The following is a 19,202-nucleotide window of genomic DNA, read 5'->3' on the forward strand; positions in this document are numbered from 1 at the left end:
GTCAGCCCCCCATTGCTGGAGGCTGGCTCACTCTCTTGCTTTTGTTTCAAACCTGCTGTGGCAGAGGTGATGTCCAGCCTCTGTTCTATACATGCTTTTCCCTGATATCCTGAAGCTTCTCCTTGAGACTGTAAGCGGAAATAAAAGCTTTCCTGCCATCAGCAACATTTGGTTGGTGTTTTGTCCATTCAACAAGAAGAAAACTGCCAAAGCGACTGTGCGCTCCACGATGGCTGCTGTCACTAGTCCTCTCCTGTATCCTGTACCAGGGGATTGTGACTTATACTGCTAAACTCCTGACCCTAAATCTGGGCTAGTCACTATGGAAACGAGTTGTTACAGAGCATAGAGCCCAGAACAGAACCTTTTCATGACAGATGAACATTTAGTACCTGGGAATAGCTCATCCAGCTGTGTGTCTCCAGACCCTGCACTCCAAGCTCTGTCTTTGAAGTTCACAGCTCTTCCTGTCGATTCCTGGCCACTCGATATTACTGTCCAGGACTTCTGACCATAAGGTTAATCTGGAAAGTTCAAGACAGATAGGAACTTATGCCATCACATGATGTGTGAGACATCATTTTCTTATTCCCATCTCTAGAAGGCATGCATGCCTTTAGATTGTGAAAGGATATCACAATCTCCTCTGTAGCATAACCAACCTCTTCATTTTCCTCCATGTTTTTCTCTTACCATATTTCCTCTTTGGCTGCCGAGAGGATTCTACTCCTGATGATCCCAGATCAGGGTTTCCCACACCTTAGGTGATAGATCTGCCATGCACCCATGGATTTCCTATCAGCATGGTGTGTGCTGTGCATATGGGTGGGGTGATGTCATAGAGAGGATGGTGTGTGCTGTGCATATGGGTGGGGTGATGTCATAGTGAGGACTCTTCAGTTTACCTAACTACAGCTAGTGGTGTAGGGGCAGGCTTGCTGACCACTGGAGGAGAAGTTGCTTCCCCTCAGCTCTCCTGGAACAGCACAATATCTTCCTCCATGGATGGTTTGTCTTAGGAAACCAGTCAGGCAGTCCCTCCCCATTGCTATTGCCATCCACCTTCTCCCTGAGATCACATATGTGTGCACTTGCTGGGAAGAGGGCTTATTAAACTGAAAAAGTTGCATTCTTAAGGACATACATGAAAATCCTAAGCAATAAGCAGACCTCCATACAGAAATACATGGACCTAGGTTTCATATTGCACTCAAATGACAAGCTCCCACCTCAGGTCACCAATCCTATCTGGGTGATAGGGGAGTTCTCAGTCTCCTAACCAAGTCTTTACTTTTTGGAATATTTTTAATTCATTTCCTTTATTTGAGAGAGAGAGAGAGAGAGAGAGAGAGAGAGAGACAGAGAGACAGAGAGACAGAGAGACAGAGAGACAGAGAGACAGAGAGAAAATGAATGGGCACTCCGGCCGGGCCTTCAGCCAGTACAAATGAACCCCAGACACACTCGCCACCATGTGCATCTGGCTTACGTTGGTCCTGAGGAATCAAACCTAGGTTCTTTGGCTTTGTAGGCAAATGCCTTAACCACTAAACCATCTCTCCAGCCCCCAGTCCTTCAACTAGAGCTGTTAACATGCCCCACAAACAGGAGGAACGATGTCCCTTCCAGTCCTATGAAAGAGCCCACTCACTCCCTACACACACTCATAGGCAAACTACTCACCCATGTTCACAGCAGGGAGCTCCTTGCCTTGATGTTTCCAGTGACTCTTCCAGTCTGTGAATATCCTGGTGAAGTGTGCCCCTGAAAAGGAAAGAATGTTCTGCCCTGGTTGTCATAGAAACTACATTGTCATCGAAAGGGTCTCTCTCTGTGACACAGGCTGTCTATGGGAAGCAGGAAGTACCAAATGACCTGAGAGGCAAAGTGTTGATTGTCGTCTTTCAGCTAGACCCTGCCCAGCCCCAGGGATGAAAGAGTGCATGCCCGCCTGGAGTAATGAACATGTTGCTGCCTCAGGGGCAGGTATGTTCCACAGTGAGTTTAGGGGAGGGCATAGCAATGTGGGAGTTTTAGTACTCCCTTTGAGACAGGATTAGGGTGAAAGCACCGAGAAGGACCAATTTATACCTGCCAGAATCCATAGAGAAGGCACATTCACTTGAGCAGAATGCTGGACTTTGGGTTGCATACAAGTGCCCTTAAGAGAAGGAAACTTTGAGAACGAAACACCTGCCTGGGAGAGAAAGGCAGAGGCCCCAGGACCACCTGTCGCATTTGTACATAAGACAACTAGTAGTCCTATGATCTTAAATGAAAATAGATGGTCACAACTTGTTTAGCAAAGTTTTAGGAAAGAAAGATGCAGCACTAGTCCCCAAACAGATGGTATTCTGCACAAACCACATTGTGCCACTCAAGTTATTGACATGGAAGCACGGTATTCTGTGCCATTAGATACATTCATGGTAAGGAGAAAGCACTGTGATTTATTACTACATTCCCCCCCCACCCCCAGGCCCAGAGAAAAGCCAGGACTATCGATCTGATCCACTCCTGCCCCTTCAAACCCATCAATCGCTCCACACAACCTACCTGGCTTCACTGTTGAGTCGAAGGCCAACCAGAGACTGTGTCTTAAAGGAAGAGGGCAGACACCTTGAATATGAAACCCAAGACTGTCCTTTGGTGTGCACATGCATTATCACCCATGTGTAAATGCACCAGTATTGACGCCCCACTCACCCAACTCTGTTGTCTGGCCTATTTCGTGAAAGACAAAATAGAAACTCACCCAGGTTGTCATGTGCATCAGCAGCACATGCATTTCTTCTTATGGTTCCATAATATCTCACTGCTGGGAGAGACTGCACTTTGCTCAGCCTTCCCGACTGAGAGGGTCATGGGGTGTCTATGCTTGGGCTGCTGTGTGCATGCAGGTATAGGCACTTGCCTCATTGCCTCTCTTTGGTGTTGTGGGCATTACTTATATACTAGAGGAAGGTCTGTGGCATGTATTGATTTCAGCTTTAATATTGGGATGGATGATGCTATGGTTTTCCCCAGAAGAAGCAGGTCAGTTCCTATGTCCGATGTACAAGGCTTTGCTTTCTTCCTGTGGTCAAGGATAATGATGAATTCCCTAGTTTAATAGGATGGTGAAGGAGGATTTGACTGGTATTGCTGCAGTTTCAGACACATTACCCTGGGACAGCTATTGTTGAGCACAAGTTCTAATCCGCCATACTTTGTTCATGCCTGGATCATCTGCCCTTCATCATTTTTTAAAAATTTTTTTGTTCATTTTTATTTATTTATTTGAGAGTGACAGAGATAGAAAGAGGGAGGGAGGGAGGGAGAGAGAGAGAGAGAGAGAGAGAGAGAGAGAGAGAGCGAGAGGGGGGAGAAAGAATGGGTGCGCCAGGGCTTCCAGCCACTGCAAACAAACTCCAGACGCGTGCGCCCCCTTGTGCATCTGGTTAACGTGGGTCCTGGAGAATCGAGCCTCCAACCGGGGTCCTTAGGCTTCACAGGCAAGTGCTTAACTGCTAAGCCATCCCTCCAGCCCCCCTTCATCATTTAACAGTGAAACTTCCGCACACACCTCAGTATCCCTCACCACCATCTCATCTACTGAGAACTGTGCAAGACACACAGGCCTTCACCTAGAGTACCTGGTGAACTAGAAATGAGGAACACAAGCATGTGCCATGAAACAGAGTGGCCAACTGACAGCACGGGCTCCTGAAAGGTGGCAAAAACCTTTGGTCCAGGATGTGGGTAAGTGGGGGTAAGTGAGCAGTGGAGCTTTCAGTGGGGTAACAGCAGCATGCTCTTTTATGATGCGGTGCTGATGCAGGTCACAGCATTTCAGTACATGTTTAATGACTGTGGCGCTGAGGGTTACCTCCTGGAGCACATGCTGACATCTCCCTGCACATCCACTTTTGCAGCCCCTTTCGTGAGAACTACGCCCAGGATATGCAATATATGCCAGAAGATGTTCACTCCTCCCAGAGAGGGAAAGAATGGGACACCCTCAGCAAGGTCCCTGTAGGAAGCCAGGTCCCATCCTGTGACAGGAAAGGAGGAGTTTGATGAATAAAGAAGGTGCTAGAGCTTTGATTGCCTAAATACTCAGCACCCTCACTGATGCTGCCAGGAGAGAAGCACCTGACATGTGTCTTTCCCCACTGGGATTTACCAGGAGTTGCCCTCACATGTCTTTGCCAGGGTATCCTGCACTCGAAGGGGTCTTTGGTATGTGCAATGCTATAGCCAGGACAGGGTCAGGCGAAGTGTTAGAAAATATGCTAACTGTTAATAGGAGTAATGTCCCAGCACCCGATGAGACAGACAGGTTGGGATGGATTTGGAATGGGAGGGAGGAGATGACATTTATAGAAGCTGGAAGTGCATGCTCTTAGAGCTGCAGTGACAGTTGTCCCTGTGCAATGGGACTTGAGAGTGTTTGAATATGGGTTCTAGAGATTAAGATCATGCTCTGTGCTCAACCATTTGAAAGGTCTTTGAGGACACAGCCTATAAAATGAGAGGGATTACAGCTTGAAGGAAGTGGCCTGCTGGGACCTGGTAGATAACTAGGGTGGATGTTAGCTAAGAGTCCTACAGTTGGCACAGGACATGGGTGTCTTCATTATATCAAATAAACAATGGCCCCATGGTTAAATTCCCAAGCTATGACTTTCATGTGTCCTCATTAGCATTTTTATGTCAACCAATGACCCCGTGATAGTTTGAATGTATGGCTCTATAGATAGACTCAGTCTTTTTTTTTTTTTTTTTTTTACTTTTTCGAGGTAGGGTCTCACTCTAGCCCAGGCTGACCTGGAATTCACTATGGTATCTCAGGGTGGCCTCGAACTCATGGCAATCCTCCTACCTCTGCCTCCCACGTGGTGGGATTAAAGGCGTGTGCCACCACGCCCGGCAGACTCAGTCATTTTTTAAGAAACATTTTATTTAATTATTTATGTGAAAGAAAGAGACAGATAGTGAGAAAGAGAAAATGGGCATGCCAGGGCCTCTAGCCACTGCATATGAACTCTAGACACAAGTGTCCCCTTGTGCATCTGTCTCACGTGGGTCCTAGAGAATCAAACCTGGGTCCTTAGGCTTCACAGGCAAAGGCCGTAACCTCTAAGCCATTTCCCCAGTGCTCCAAAGTCATTTATTTATTTATTTAAGAGCGACAGACACAGAGAGAAAGACAGGTAGAGGGAGAGAGAGAGAATGGGCGCGCCAGGGCTTCCAGCCTCTGCAAACGAACTCCAGACGCGTGCGCCCCCTTGTGCACCTGGATAACGTGGGACCTGGGGAACCGGGTTCCTTAGGCTTCACAGGCAAGCGCTTAACCGCTACACCATCTCTCCAGCCCTCCAAAGTCATTTTAATGATACTTCCTTCTTGAGCCCCCAGCAGGCTGATCCCTGCTATAGGGGGCATACCACTGGTGGCAGATCTTGGAGTCCATCCCTATGGTGTGTTTGGGGGTCGATCTTGGATCAGCCATACATAAGATGTGTGGAGAGACCAGTTTGAGCTTTGGTACTTCGTGCCTGAGAAGAGGGGCTGAGGGACTTCAGCCCACAGTGCTCCTTGTTCTCCTTCCTGGGGTGAGGTCCAATCAGTGTGCTCTGCTACAAACTCCCACAAAGATCTGTTGTCCTCACAGAGGTCCAAAGACATGGGGTCTAATTAACACTTTTGTCTTTGGGAATCTGTGTCCGATATTGCACTGTAATAAGATTAAGCTGATAATAAGACAATAAGATAGTAAAGGCCATGATTAAATTTCCCTCCCAGTCTGAAGAGGAGGAAACAGGGCCTTGCTGTGTAAAGAGAAAGGTTATTTAACTTATGCAAATTCTGCATACTACCTTCAGAGACATCCTGGTGGCTTGCACTTCACTTCCTATGTGTTAAGTGCTTGGACTTGCACAGGAAACTGCCCTAGAATGAATGCATTGTTAATTTTGTCAAAAATATTACATAATGACAGCCATCCTAAATTGAAACAGAGGACCTGACTGGTAACTGATTGGAATTACATTCATCGTGTCTACTAAAACAAGGATGAGCTTTCCCTTGGACAGTCTTCAGACATCACAGGGAAGAACTGGAGATCAGAGTGCATTCTACCATGATACCCTTGTGGTGTTTCAGTGTAAAATCTGTCCCATAGCCTCACCTGTTTGTGATTAAGCCTCATAGTTGATGCCTGGCAGGTAGAGCCTTGATTGACTTGAGGTATCCCCGGGGATGGTCTTTGCAGTCCAGTCCCCTTGCCTTTGCTAGCTAACTGACTCACATTACTGCCTTCTTGCTGCTGTGACAAGATGTATGGCTAGGGTGTGTGCTCTGCCATGCTTATTCCTACCATTGTGAAACTTCTCCTCAAAACTGTAAGCCCAAATAAAACCTTCCATTCTAAACTTGGAACTGGCCAGCTGTTTGGTGCCAGCAATGGGAAGGTATCTGCTATACTACTACTTAACTATGAGACTTGGTGGCAAGCAGAGCTCCACAGAGGAATTCACATCACACCATGGGATTTGGTCATTTGATCCTGCAGCAGTGCTTAGAGTAACACTACCACCTAGGAACCAGAGAAGCTCCTGTATCCTGCTATGTTTAGGCACACCCCTATTCTGAGGGTAAACTGAACACATGTCCATTACTAAGTCACAAAGTCACATTTGAGAAGACCTAAGAAATCAGTAGGAGCAGTTGGAAGAATCCAATGTAAGGCAGGGGTGTGAGGATATTGGTAGGTCACAAGCAAGACTAGTCTACTCTGCGTTGGAGACATAGTCAAATTTAGGCCCATCTAACAAAACCATATAGACCATACCACAGTTTAGACTAACTCAGCCATGCCCTGTGTGCCACGTAGAGGGGATGGCAAAGTGTACTCCACCCCTATCCATATTTAGGATTATTTTACACATACATAAGAAAAGTAGGGTCTGGGATGCTATCTGTATCAGTTTCCTTCTTGTTTCCAGAAAAAAAATATATACCTGATCAGAAGCAACCTACGGAGGAGAGGGTTTCTTCATTTAACCCTTTCAAGGGGAAACTTAGCTTCATCTTGCCAGGGAAAGCATAGCACAAGCAAGAGAGCAGGGTTACAAAACAGTTGGAGGTTCTGGAGGATGGTTTAGTGTTAAGGGGTTTGCCTGAAAAGCCAAAGGATCCCGGTTTGATTCTCCAGTACCCATTTAAGCCAGATGTACAAGGGGCTGCACACATCTGGAGTTTGTTTGCAGTGGCTGGAGGAGGCCCTGGTGTGCCCATTCTCTCTCTCTCTCTGCCTCTTTCTTTCTATCAAATAAATAAATAAATAAACAAATAAATAAAATTTAAAAAAATGGTTGGAGTTAGGCTAGCTTTGAACCTAATTCCACCGACTGAGATACCCCTCACAATGGATCATCTTGCTGGGGGACTGAGTATAAGGCTTAATCACAAATACTTGAGGCTATGGGGGCAACATTTCACATTAACACCTCCACCCTCTTACATCATCATTGCCCTGTTTCACCTCACAAGACTGGTTGAAGTACTGAATCATGATACCATTTCTCATTGATGCATACAATTTAAAAAACTTCAAGGAAAAAGTAGCTTAAAGTAATGTAATCCTTCTGACATTTAATTGCTAAAAATTTATCTGGTCAAAAAAATTGCGGGAAGATTCTGTTTCAGTAAGCCTAGAATGGGGCTCAGGAGAGTATTTTTAAGAAGCAGACAAAGTAATTTTTTTTTAATGGAACAGTCTGGGACATGGAATGCATTCAGTAGTTGAAGAATGAGGGAAAAGTGAATTTAGAAAAGTATATTGCAGACAGATGTCACAGTTACATACTGTAGTTCTGCAGAGGAGACTAGAAACAAACTATGATTCTCAGAGCAATGAAACTAGACTCTCATGGATGGCACCCAGGCTGGGGCAGGGATTTAAAGCTCACTGGTGATGAAATTCTGTGCAGTTGGGCTGCAAGCCTTTACGATCTACAGGAATATACAGACACTGATGAAATTATGATGTTGTAATCTACTGACTTCCAGCTTCTTGTCCATGACTTGGAATCCTTGAAGTCCTATTCTATATGGAGAGTTGCAAGGACTTTGCTGTAACTCAAACAAAAAAAAAATAATCTGTAGTCACTTCTTCCTACTATGGAAAACATTATTTGCGAGCAATAATGAAAAATGTCTACCACTTAAGGCTAGAGAAGACACCTGAAGCAGTTACCTTCTCAAAACACCCAGGCAGAAGTTGCTGATGAGAGGAAAGGGCACATTTCAGGCTTATAATTTTGTGGGGAAATTCCAGCATGGTGGAGACTATCATGGTGGAGCAGGCCGATGAAGAATCCCATCTTGTCACAACAGTAGGAAGTAGTCTCACAATGAGTAAGCTCTCAACACTCAATAGAGCTGGACTAATAAACCGCAAGGTCCACTCTCAGTGTCACAGCTCCTTCTGCAATGCTCCGCCTCTACAGGACCCATTAGCTGGAGGTGAAGTAGGAAATTTAATCATGCACACTTGAGTATATGTGAGACATTTTACATACAGAGCAGCACAACACCTATCAGAATACCACAATGGTGAGAAAGCCAAGAAATCTGAGCATTGCTGACATGGGACAGAAAAAGACAGAGAGCCAAAATACTGTACTTAGATAGAAGTGTGTGTGTGTGTGCACGAGCGTGCGCATGCACATGCATCTGAGGAAAACCAGGGAATTCTGAGTTTCTCTCCCAGGCCTGGAGAAAGGTGACTAGAAGGCCAGGAGAGAGAAGTAGGAGATCAGCAGAGTTTATAACAGTGGTTTTCAGCCTGGCTGCATAGTGACCTCTGGAGCACTTAGGAAACCAGTGATGCCGACAATCATTATCAGAAATTCTGCAGTATGTGTATAGAGGTTATATTCTTGTTGCTAGGAAAAAAAAAAAAAAAACCAACACGAAGCAGCTCATTGAAAGAAAGTGTTTCTGTTGGCTTACAGTTATTTATTTATTTATTTTGAGGTAGGGTTTCACTATACCTTAGGCTGACCTGGAATTCACTATGGAGTCTCAGGGTGGCCTGCCTCAAACTCAAGACAATCCTCTTACCCTGCCTCCTGAGTGCTGGGATTAAAGGCATGCAACACCACAATTGGCTTTTTTATTTACTTTTAAAAATGTTTATTTTTTTATTTGTTATAGAGAGCAGAAGAGTGAAAGAGAAACAGAGAATGAGAGAGAATTGGCATGCCAGGGTCTCCAGCCACGGTCAATGGACTACAGATGCAGGTGTCACTTTGTGCATATGGCTTATGTGGGTCCTGGGGAGTTGAACCGAGGTCCTTTGGCTTTGCAGGCCAACACCTTATCTGCTAAGCCATCTCTCCAGCCCTGGCTTACAGTTTTGAAGGGAAGTTTCGTCATTGTGTGTTAAGAATAGCAGGCCTGAAGAAGCAGCCTTGGTCACATTTTCACAGAGGCAGGAAGAAAGTAGTCTAAGTACTGGTGTTGAAGCTGGGCTATGTTACCCCAAAGTTTCCTTCAAATGACATGCCTTCCCAAGCAAAGCTCCACTTCGTAAAGGCCATACAACTTTCCCTAATTTTCACTAGCTGGTAACCACATGTTGAAAACACATGACCCTATGGAGAACATTTAATTCAAATCAATACATTCTGTTTGTGGCCCACATAGGCTCTTGATCCTGCATGACTCAATACATCCAGTCCAACCTCAAGAGTTCCCAGGGTCTCCATCAGTCCCAACACTGTTCAGACATCCTGAGTCCCATCTGATGTTCAAGGCGGTCTCTTAACTGTGAGCCTTTTAAAATTAAAACATAAGCTATATATTTCCAACATATGATGGCACAAAGTAAACATTCCCAAGCCCAAAAGAAGAATAAGAGCATAGCAAAAAAAGATTGGACCAATTCAAGATTGAAAACCATCAGGGCAAATATCAAATCCTGCATATAGAGCATGTAGGACTTCTGATGAAATCATCTGAGCTCAAAAGGGCTTAGGCAACTCCACCCCTCCATCCATGCTGCTTGCAGCCCAGGCTGTGTGCAATTCATGACCACTCCTCTCATTTCTCATGTTTCTGAAACCAATGCCAGGTGTGCAGAACACAACCATGTTATTAATTAATGGTGGAAATAAATCATAATCTTGAAAAGCAGATTCCTTCTCCAGTCAAATCTTGCCAAAAGAGTTTGCATTTCTATGATTGTCTTTCCTCAGGCATCCTTTTCATTGTTTTAATGTAAAGCAGCTGGGCCATTTTTCTTGAAGATTGCTAAAGTAGTTAAAGACAGCAGGTTCAGTAATCCAAGACCATTCTCAGTGCCTGTAATTTTAACTTGCTTGAGGTTTTTCAGCTTAAAAATGTTAAATCTCAGTCCAATTATCTTTAGCCAAGCACATAAATCCTTTACAAATTTAACCTTGATCAAACTCTCTGGGCCTGGGCAGAAGAATGCAGCCAGCCCTTATGCCAGTAGCTCAGTTCCAAAAAAGTCATCTGTTGTCTTTCCTTCCCCTTAGAAAGTTCATAAGCCAAGCCTCAAAATTCAATACTGTTTGCACTTAGCCTTCTCAAACTCTCATCAGAATAGTCCATAAAACTTGGCTTACTACTCCAGAAGGCATCTTCAGTTGCAAGCCCCAATTCTATGCCTGTTCCTCCAAAACAAAAGTTCCAAAAGACCAACATCCACATGGTCAGGTTTATCTCAGCCCATTCCTCAGTACCAACTTCTGCAGCAGACACCTTCAGGTTCCCTGAGATGAACTTCCAGACCAGGCACAGTTATGGAGGAAGGGATTTATTGAAACTTACAGATCCAAGGTAAATTCCATAATGGCAGAAGTAGTTTTCACAGGTTTTCACAGGACCAAACACAGAGAGAAGCACAAGCCTAAAATCCAAAAGCCACACAACAGTCTTCAGGAACTCCAGCTAGGCACACTTTACATATTTTAAGATTGAAATCTCAAACCCACCATCACACCTTAAGATCTGCCCAGTGACCCCACCTCCAGCCAGGTGGCTACAGATCCAAAGTACAAGTTAATAAAGCATTGAATATATTGGGGGACATCTTTTCAAACTACCACATCAACTTTACATTTCAAGTAAGAATATGTCCCCAAGGCAATTCCAGACCAAAAGAAAACATTCTAGAAATTTTTCTCACAGTTTTCAGTTCTTTAGAAAATTAAGAGAGAAGCTATAGAATAAAGCCATAAAATCAAAGACCTATTTTGGAGGCAGGGATTAAAAAAGAGTAAGGGCTGGAGAGATGGCTTGGGCTGAAGATACGGCTTAGCACTTAACATGCTTGCCTGTGAAGCATAAGGACCCAGGTTCAATACACCAGTACCCACTTAAGTCAGATGCACAAGGTGGCATATGCATCTGGGGTCTGTTTGCAATGCCTGGAGCCCCTGGTGTTCCCATTCTCTCCTCTTTCTATCTGCCTCTCTTTCCCCCTCTCTCCTACTCTCTCTTAAGTAAATAAATAATTAAGCAAACAATATGAATTTTAATAACAGGGCAAGTAAAGAATAATGTGATTATCCAATATTAAGAAAGAGGCTTGAGAAGAATTGATAAAACTCTTTTCTTTTTTTTTTCGAATTTTTACTAGCATTTTCCATGATTATAAAAAAATCCCATGTTAATTCCCTCCCCCCCACTTTAAAACTCTTTTTTTTCTTATTTTATTTTTTATCTTTTCACAATTTTTATTAACATTTTCCATAATTTTAAAAAATATCCCATGGTAATACCCTCCCCTGCACCCGATAAAACTCTTGAATATATCTTTTTTTTTAAATCTCCACTACAATGTAGCAGAACAAGGGTGGAGCATATCCTTTTTAAAAAATTATTTATTTATCTGAGAGCAAAAGACATAGAGAGAGGCAGATAGATAGAGAATGGGTATGCCTGGACCTCCAGCCTCTGCAAACGAACTCCAGACATGTGCGCCCCCTTGTGCATCTGGCTAACGTGGGTCCTGGGAAATCGAGCCTCAAACCACTGTCCTTAGGCTTCACAGGCAAGCGCTTAAATGCTAAGCCTTCTCTCAGGCAGCACATACATTTTTTTTTTTTTAAATCATCCCTCAATCAATACTTCCTTAGTTCTTTGTTTTACGACTTGAGCCATTGCAATCCTATCTACATAATCACATATAAAACTTAAATCTCCTTCATAAATTACAATTTTATTTTGAGACAAATGTCAAAATACATGGGAGAATATTGGGACTCAAAATTCTTGTCTGAAGTGGATTCACTTTTTTTGGGTCTTTTCAGGGCCAACTGTCTACTTTTATTTCTAGCCTTACTTCCCTTATTGAACAACTGTTACTCAGAACACTTGCTATTTTCAGAAAGGTAGGGGCACTGAAAAATTAGTCTTAAGTTTTTGTTAACAAAAAGAAAACAAGAGAGCCAACAGTTTTATTCAGAAAATCCTTTATTTTAATGGCAAAAAATACTAATGTTACCGTAATAGTGTTCTCAGAACAGTAAATACACAACTTTAGTACTAACCCACAAAGTTTAGATTAAATTAAGCCCACCGTACAAGAAAAATGAAGAAGGGTGTTTGCAGGCTTCAAAATGACAGATCTTTACAATTCACGAAGTAATTCCAATACTTATCCATTACATCGGATGGGAGAAGTTCTTCCTCGCTTATTAGAAGTATTTCTTTAGTTTGTAGATAATGAGGGATATTTTGCTCTGATTTTCTGGAAGTGTCTATAAAAATATGCACAAAAAATTAAAATAGCATTTTACAATATTAGATTTAAGTGCAGTTATTCTTAATCTGAGAATTTAGTCAAGGGGATATGGAGATGGCTCAGAGGGTAAAGTACTTTCTGTCCAAATATGAGATCCTGAGTTCAGATCTGTAGAACACATATAAAGCTGGGTGAAGTAGTGAACATCTTTAATGCCAGTGCAGTTATGGAATAATGGGAGGTAGAGAGGGAAGAATCCCTTGTAGCTCATGGACCACTTTGCCTGGCATAAGTGGCCTGGAACAAGAGATGCCATCTCAAGCAAGGTGGAAGGTGAGGACTACCACTGGTGGTTTTGCTATGAATGCCATGTACATGCCATGGCACACATATGCCCATACTCAAGAACACACACACACACACACACACACACACACACACACACACACACACACAGAGAGAGAGAGAGAGAGAGAGAGAGAGAGGAAGAGAGGAGAGAGAAATTTAAAAAAAAATAACCCAGTCTCCAGCACTCAGGAGGCAGAGGTAGGAGGATCGCCATGAGTTCAAAGCCACCCTGAGATGACAGAGTTAATTCCAGGTCAGCCTGGGCCAGAGTGAGACCCTACCTCGAAAAACCAATAATAATAATAATAATAATAATAATAATAATAATAACAACAATAATAATAACCTAGTCAAGTCTGTAGGAAAGAACAGGTTGTGTGACTAGGACATACATCCCTCATTCATTCCACTTTTTGTACCTATGACAAGCCCACAAAGTAGCACTGACTGACCTTGAGACAAAAGGAGAACTGTGTGCATTCTAAAGTAATAGCTGGGAAGGGATGGTGGAAACTTCTAAAGGTAATTTACTAAAGCTCACTTTTCTATGAATTCCAATGAATTAAGAACAAAAAATCAGTTGTATAGATCAAACAATTTTTTTTTTTGAGGTAGGGTCTCACTCTAGCCCAGGCTGACCTGGAATTCACTATGTAGTCTCAGGCTGGCCTTGAACTCCTACCTTTGCCTCCCGAGTGCTGGGATTAAAGGTGTGCACCACCATGCCCGGCTTCAAACAAAATTTTACCTATGTAATGCTTAGCATATTGCCTGGAATATAGCAAATAGTAAAATACTAGTGGCTAATATTATCATTATTTACTACTGAAAAGAATATTAAATAGATAGCTGACTGATTTTCTAGTCTTAACCTCACTGTCTTCCTGGTCTCCAGCAAGTTACAAAGCTCCTTCAGACTTGTACTTTTTTTCAGAAGTGAGGATGCTTTTGGCTCTGCCAGTCAAAGTGGTCAGTGATGCTAAACTGGTTGCTTTGTGCTCCCTGAGAGTCTCAAAGTTTGGCTATATGAGCTATTCATCACCCAGAAAATTCAACCCTATTCCACATGTAGTGCTAGTATGTTGTGAACTCACCCAGGCAGTTTTATTTAGACATTCCATACAGTCCATAAACTTTACTCATATTCCTAAGAAACAGAAGTCATGCAACTACCTCCAAAGGACTTTTGGCAAAATTATAAATTACTTCTACTTTTGGCTTTGTTCCCTTCAGGAAAATCCTGGGAGTATGTTAAATGGAAATTCTTCATGTCACAGACTTCCTTGCAGGTAGCGGAGACACTTGACTAAATTCTGGTCAATGGGATGGATACCTGTGGTGCTTTGATTCAGGTGTCCCACATAAACTTGGGCGTTCTGAATACTAGGTTCCTAGCTGGTGGAGATTTGGGAATTAACGCCTCCTGGGGGCAGTGCATTGTTGGGGGCTGGTATATGGGTAGTATAGCCAGTGTTTGGCAGACTCTTCTGTTCCTGTTGTCCACCTTATGTGGGCCAAGGGGTGATATCCATCCTCTGCTCATGCCATCATTTCTCCCTGCCATCGTGGAGCTTCACCTTGAGCCTGTAAGCCAAAATAAACCTCTTTTTGCCACAAGCTGCTCTTGGTTGGGTGATTTCTACCATCAATGCAAACCGGACTGCAACAATACCAAAATGTTGCGTTAGACTTCCCGATTTCTTTCCTCCTTTCCTTCCCCTTTTCACATGCGCTGGCTGGCTGATCATTGCTATTTTGGGCCATGGGTTGATCTAAGACATCAATCAGCACTAAGGAGGATGGAGCCGAAAGACAGGATGACTACTCTGCTACACTGCCTGCTCTGGACTTCCGGCATCCATACTTCGCCATGGAAGGACATGGGTTACTCTACTTTTTATAAGAAGTGAATGCATACATACGTATATGTATACATGCATACATACATAAATACATGCAAACAAACATATCTCATTCTAATGAGCAGTTGTTACTCACAAAACTTTGGCATCCAATGTGTAGGTCTTTTTTTCCTCATGCCAACCACTTGTCTGACTCTCTGACACAATTTGGGTGTCTGCTATAGTTTGGATCTTGGGGGAGTCCTCCCAAGCCCTTTTTGTTAAAAGCTTTGGGTCCAGGGTAATAGAGCCCTGGACCCTCTGAGAGGTTGGACCTTGTGGGCAGTCCTTAGACATAAGTCACATGGGGGACTGTGGAACCCCAGGATATTCTCTCTCATTTGCTTCCCTGCTATGAGATGGGCATTTGCACTGTCACATGTTGCTGCCATGATGTACTTATGTGCCTGACCACAGGCCTCAAACAACTGATTAAATCATTGCCCACCAGTGATTAACTCACTTTTATCTTCTCTCCTCCATGGGCCCTGCAGATGGGGGCTGAGAGTTCCAATTTTTCAATCAAGAGTCGGCCTTACTGGAGACTAGCCCTCACCCTGATGCCATCTGAAGACCAGCCAAGAGAGTTACCTCTGAAAAAAAGGATATGCCTAGCACCCTTATCACCTGGAATATTCAAGTGCTTTAGAACTCTGCACTAGGACCCATAGACAAAAATCTAACAGTTTTCTATCATTAGACAACTCTGATTGAGAAATATAATTTCAAGTTAAATGATTCACAATTATTTCAACATATGATGTGATCACTGGTCTTCCCTATCAACTAGACTAAACTGTGAGTTTCCTAGGGGATTAGCAAATACACTTCTGGGTGTTCTGTATCTATGATGGTGCTTTCAGAGACAAATCATGAGAGCTCTCACCTAATGAATGGATTAATTCCTTCATAAATTAAAAAATGGCTTTTAATATCTACATGCACACTGTGGGCATGTGGGCCATACATGTATACACACACACGCACACACACAAATACACACACTAGTAGCCATTCAATAATCTATAATCAGAATGGCCTATCAGACTCATAACTTTAAAATTTTCAGGCTACTAGGCCTGAATATAAAATCTGATTAAACTGATCTGTAGTCAGGGTTAGTGACCAAACACTGAGTTAATTACCATGTGAACTTCTTCCAGTTTCCTACTATACTAACTTCCCACAATAATTGTTATCTGATCTCCTGGACCAGAGTCCCCCAGAAATGATGAAAAGTACCTATGAGACTCACTACACATTCGGAGAGAAAGCACCTCTTACTGTGAAGCTAGTTTTCTTTTTTTTTTTTTTTTGATGTAGGGTCTCACACTACCCCAGGCTGACCTGGAATTCAGTCTGTATTTTCAGGGTGGCCTTGAACCCTTGGCAATCCTCTTACCTCTGACTCCCTAGTGCCTGGATGAAAGGTGTGTGCCTCCACACCTGGGTGAAGTTAGTTTTTGAGACACAGGAAGATCCAAAGAAGACAAGTTGGGGAGGGGGAAGAGTTAAGTATAAAGTTAGGGAAAAATCAGTTGTCCCACACTCGTCTGAGACAGGATCAAACACTTAAGGTTAGAGGTTATAAAAGTACATCCTAGAGAAAAGGATATTCCCTGTAGTAGATGAATGTAATGCAACATTGGTCTGTTTTTCAAAATGGTATTGTACACTGGTAGATAATATTAAAATGTGATAATTCTTGGTGATTGCACTGTCTTTAGTTTTCTCAGGATAAACTTAACTCAATTTGATAAGGAATATTAGCTTAATAAGCAAAGATTTATTTTAGTACCTGGTTTTATAAAATATTTAATGCAGAAAGGATATTTAAAGGGAATTGAAAGGGAAGGAGTAGGTACTTAATAGATGGTATTGCATATATGTAACTAGAAGAACAGATTAATGGGGGTGAAATGGCCTAAGTGAGGTCAGGGGAAGAGATTGAAAAAAGGAAAGGTACAGGGAGGGCTAATCAAAATCTAACAGGATATAAATAAGTCATATTGAAACTTACTTTAAAAAAATTTTTTTTATTTATTTGTTTGAGAGCGACAGACACAGAGAGAAAGACAGGTAGAGGGAGAGAGAGAGAATGGGCGCGCCAGGGCTTCCAGCCTCTGCAAACGAACTCCAGACACGTGCGCCCCCTTGTGCATCTGGCTAACGTGGGACCTGGGGAATCGAGCCTCGAACCGGGGTCCTTAGGCTTCACAGGCAAGCACTTAACTGCTAAGCCATTTCTCCAGCCCGAAACTTACTTCTTTGGACAATGGAAGACTCAGGAGTAATCAATTGTTACTAGAAGATTTTCAATGCCAGGGATGGGCTACTTTCTAGTGAGTTGTTGGCCAGGGAGGTCCCTGATGCCCCAAAACATTACAGGCCATTGCTAAGGCCCTTGGTTTCCCACCAGGAATAGATGGAAAGACCCTATTGCTGAAGACTGCACATACTTGGGCTACAAGATCACTGAGAAATCCTGCTTGAACTGAGCTGAAAACCTCCTCCATGTAGACCAGCTGACAGAAAGCTGTAAAAAACCCATGCTGCATGCAGTTCAATGGGAGAGAGAGGGAAATCACCAGTGAAGATATTCAACAGTGGACACTGCAAGCCTTATGTTTGGCCAGCCAGGCCAAATGAGCCAATGGCGCAATAGTAGTATATCTGTTATGAGGAAAACCAAACACTCTGAAATTGGACTGGAGGCCTGCTCCATGGGGGAATATATCCCTCATACTGAAAACCTACAGCAGGGTTATTTATGAGCCCTAGGGGTGTATCTTCTGCTGCTGTCTGGCTAAATGTATATACTATGCTCATCAAACTGCCCAGTAAGCTCTTCTCTTAATGTTCATACCCATATATTAATGCTATTCTCACTTTTGGTTAGAGAAGCTTCTCTTTTCGGATGGCAGTGACCTTGAGATGACTCATAAGGCACCATGGTGCTGAGAAATGACAGAGGAGTGCTCAGCACTGAAATATCTCTATCACACCTTCCAAGGCTCAGGGTCCATTGTGCCTGAAAGAATGTAAGAGCCAAAGGAAGGGTAAGACTCCTTACAACATTCTCCTCCAGTACAAAATGGCCTGGATATCCATGACTTCACAGAGCCTGACTCTACCTATACAAGACCATTATAATAGGAGAAAAAGATGATGACCTCAAAATAAAAGACAGACTGATTGAGAGGGGGAGAGGATATGATGTAGAGTGGAGTTTCAAAGGGGAAAGTCGGGGGAGGGAGGGAATTACCATGGAATATTGTTTATAATTATGGAAGCTGTCAATAAAAATATGTGGATAACACTCCTCCAGGATGTCATGGGTTATTGATTATTAAACAACATCTCCATATCAAGTGTGACACAGCTCTCTATGAGTTGTTGGTCAGGGAGGCCCCTAAAACCATACAGACTATGCCTATTGTTCTTGGTTCTTGGTTGCCTGCCAAATCTAGGTAGTAAATTCCTATTGCTGATGCTACTACATGTTTTGGCTGCATGACATAGAACAATCAAGCCAGAACTATTTTTTTGTGATGCCAAGGGTGCTATGCAGGCTGTTAGAGGAAAAAAGTCATCAATAATCTTACCCAGCTAGAGATAGTATATGCTATAATATTGACTTGATAGTCAAGATGTGGCCACTGGTGCAATAGTGGCATGACTTATGGGGGTAACCAACTTTCAGATATTTCAGAAATTATACCACCCTGAAAAATTCTTTTCTCTGAATCTATTCTGTAATTACTCAGGGTTATTTCATTTAATGTGTTATTTAAATGGAAAAATGGTACATTTTTCCTTCTGAAGCCATATCTAGGTTAGCATTACATATTTTTATTGACAGCTTCCATAATTATAAACAATATTCCATGGTAACTCCCTCCCTCCCCCGACTTTCCCCTTTGAAACTCCACTCTACATCATATCCTCTCCCCCTCTCAATCAGTCTGTCTTTTATTTTGAGGTCATCATCTTTTTCTCCTATTATAATAGTCTTGTATAGGTAGAGTCAGGCTCTGTGAAGTCATGGATATCCAGGCCATTTTGTACTGGAGGAGAATGTTGTAAGGAGTCTTACCCTTCCTTTGGCTCTTACATTCTTTCAGATTGGATTTAAGGTCTGATCCACAGGAGGTAATTTATGACTGGCACTGTAAACCTAATCAAAAGCA

The 19,202-nt window shown here is 42.9% G+C and overlaps 1 protein-coding gene across 1 annotated transcript in view; it reads right to left on the reverse strand.

Moving 5' to 3' along the window:
• Nucleotides 1-12,633: 12,633 nt before the first annotated feature.
• The window catches only part of LOC101605591 (ankyrin repeat domain-containing protein 31-like), a 163,070-nt gene continuing 156,501 nt past the window's right edge, over nucleotides 12,634-19,202 (reverse strand). Inside the window, exon 27 of the mRNA XM_045139950.1 lies at nucleotides 12,634-12,779. Within this exon, the coding sequence (XP_044995885.1) occupies nucleotides 12,634-12,779 (146 nt within the window). The remainder of the gene's footprint in view (nucleotides 12,780-19,202) is intronic.

This window comes from Jaculus jaculus, chromosome X, assembly GCF_020740685.1.
Source record: "Jaculus jaculus isolate mJacJac1 chromosome X, mJacJac1.mat.Y.cur, whole genome shotgun sequence".
Classification (NCBI taxonomy): domain Eukaryota; kingdom Metazoa; phylum Chordata; class Mammalia; order Rodentia; family Dipodidae; genus Jaculus; species Jaculus jaculus.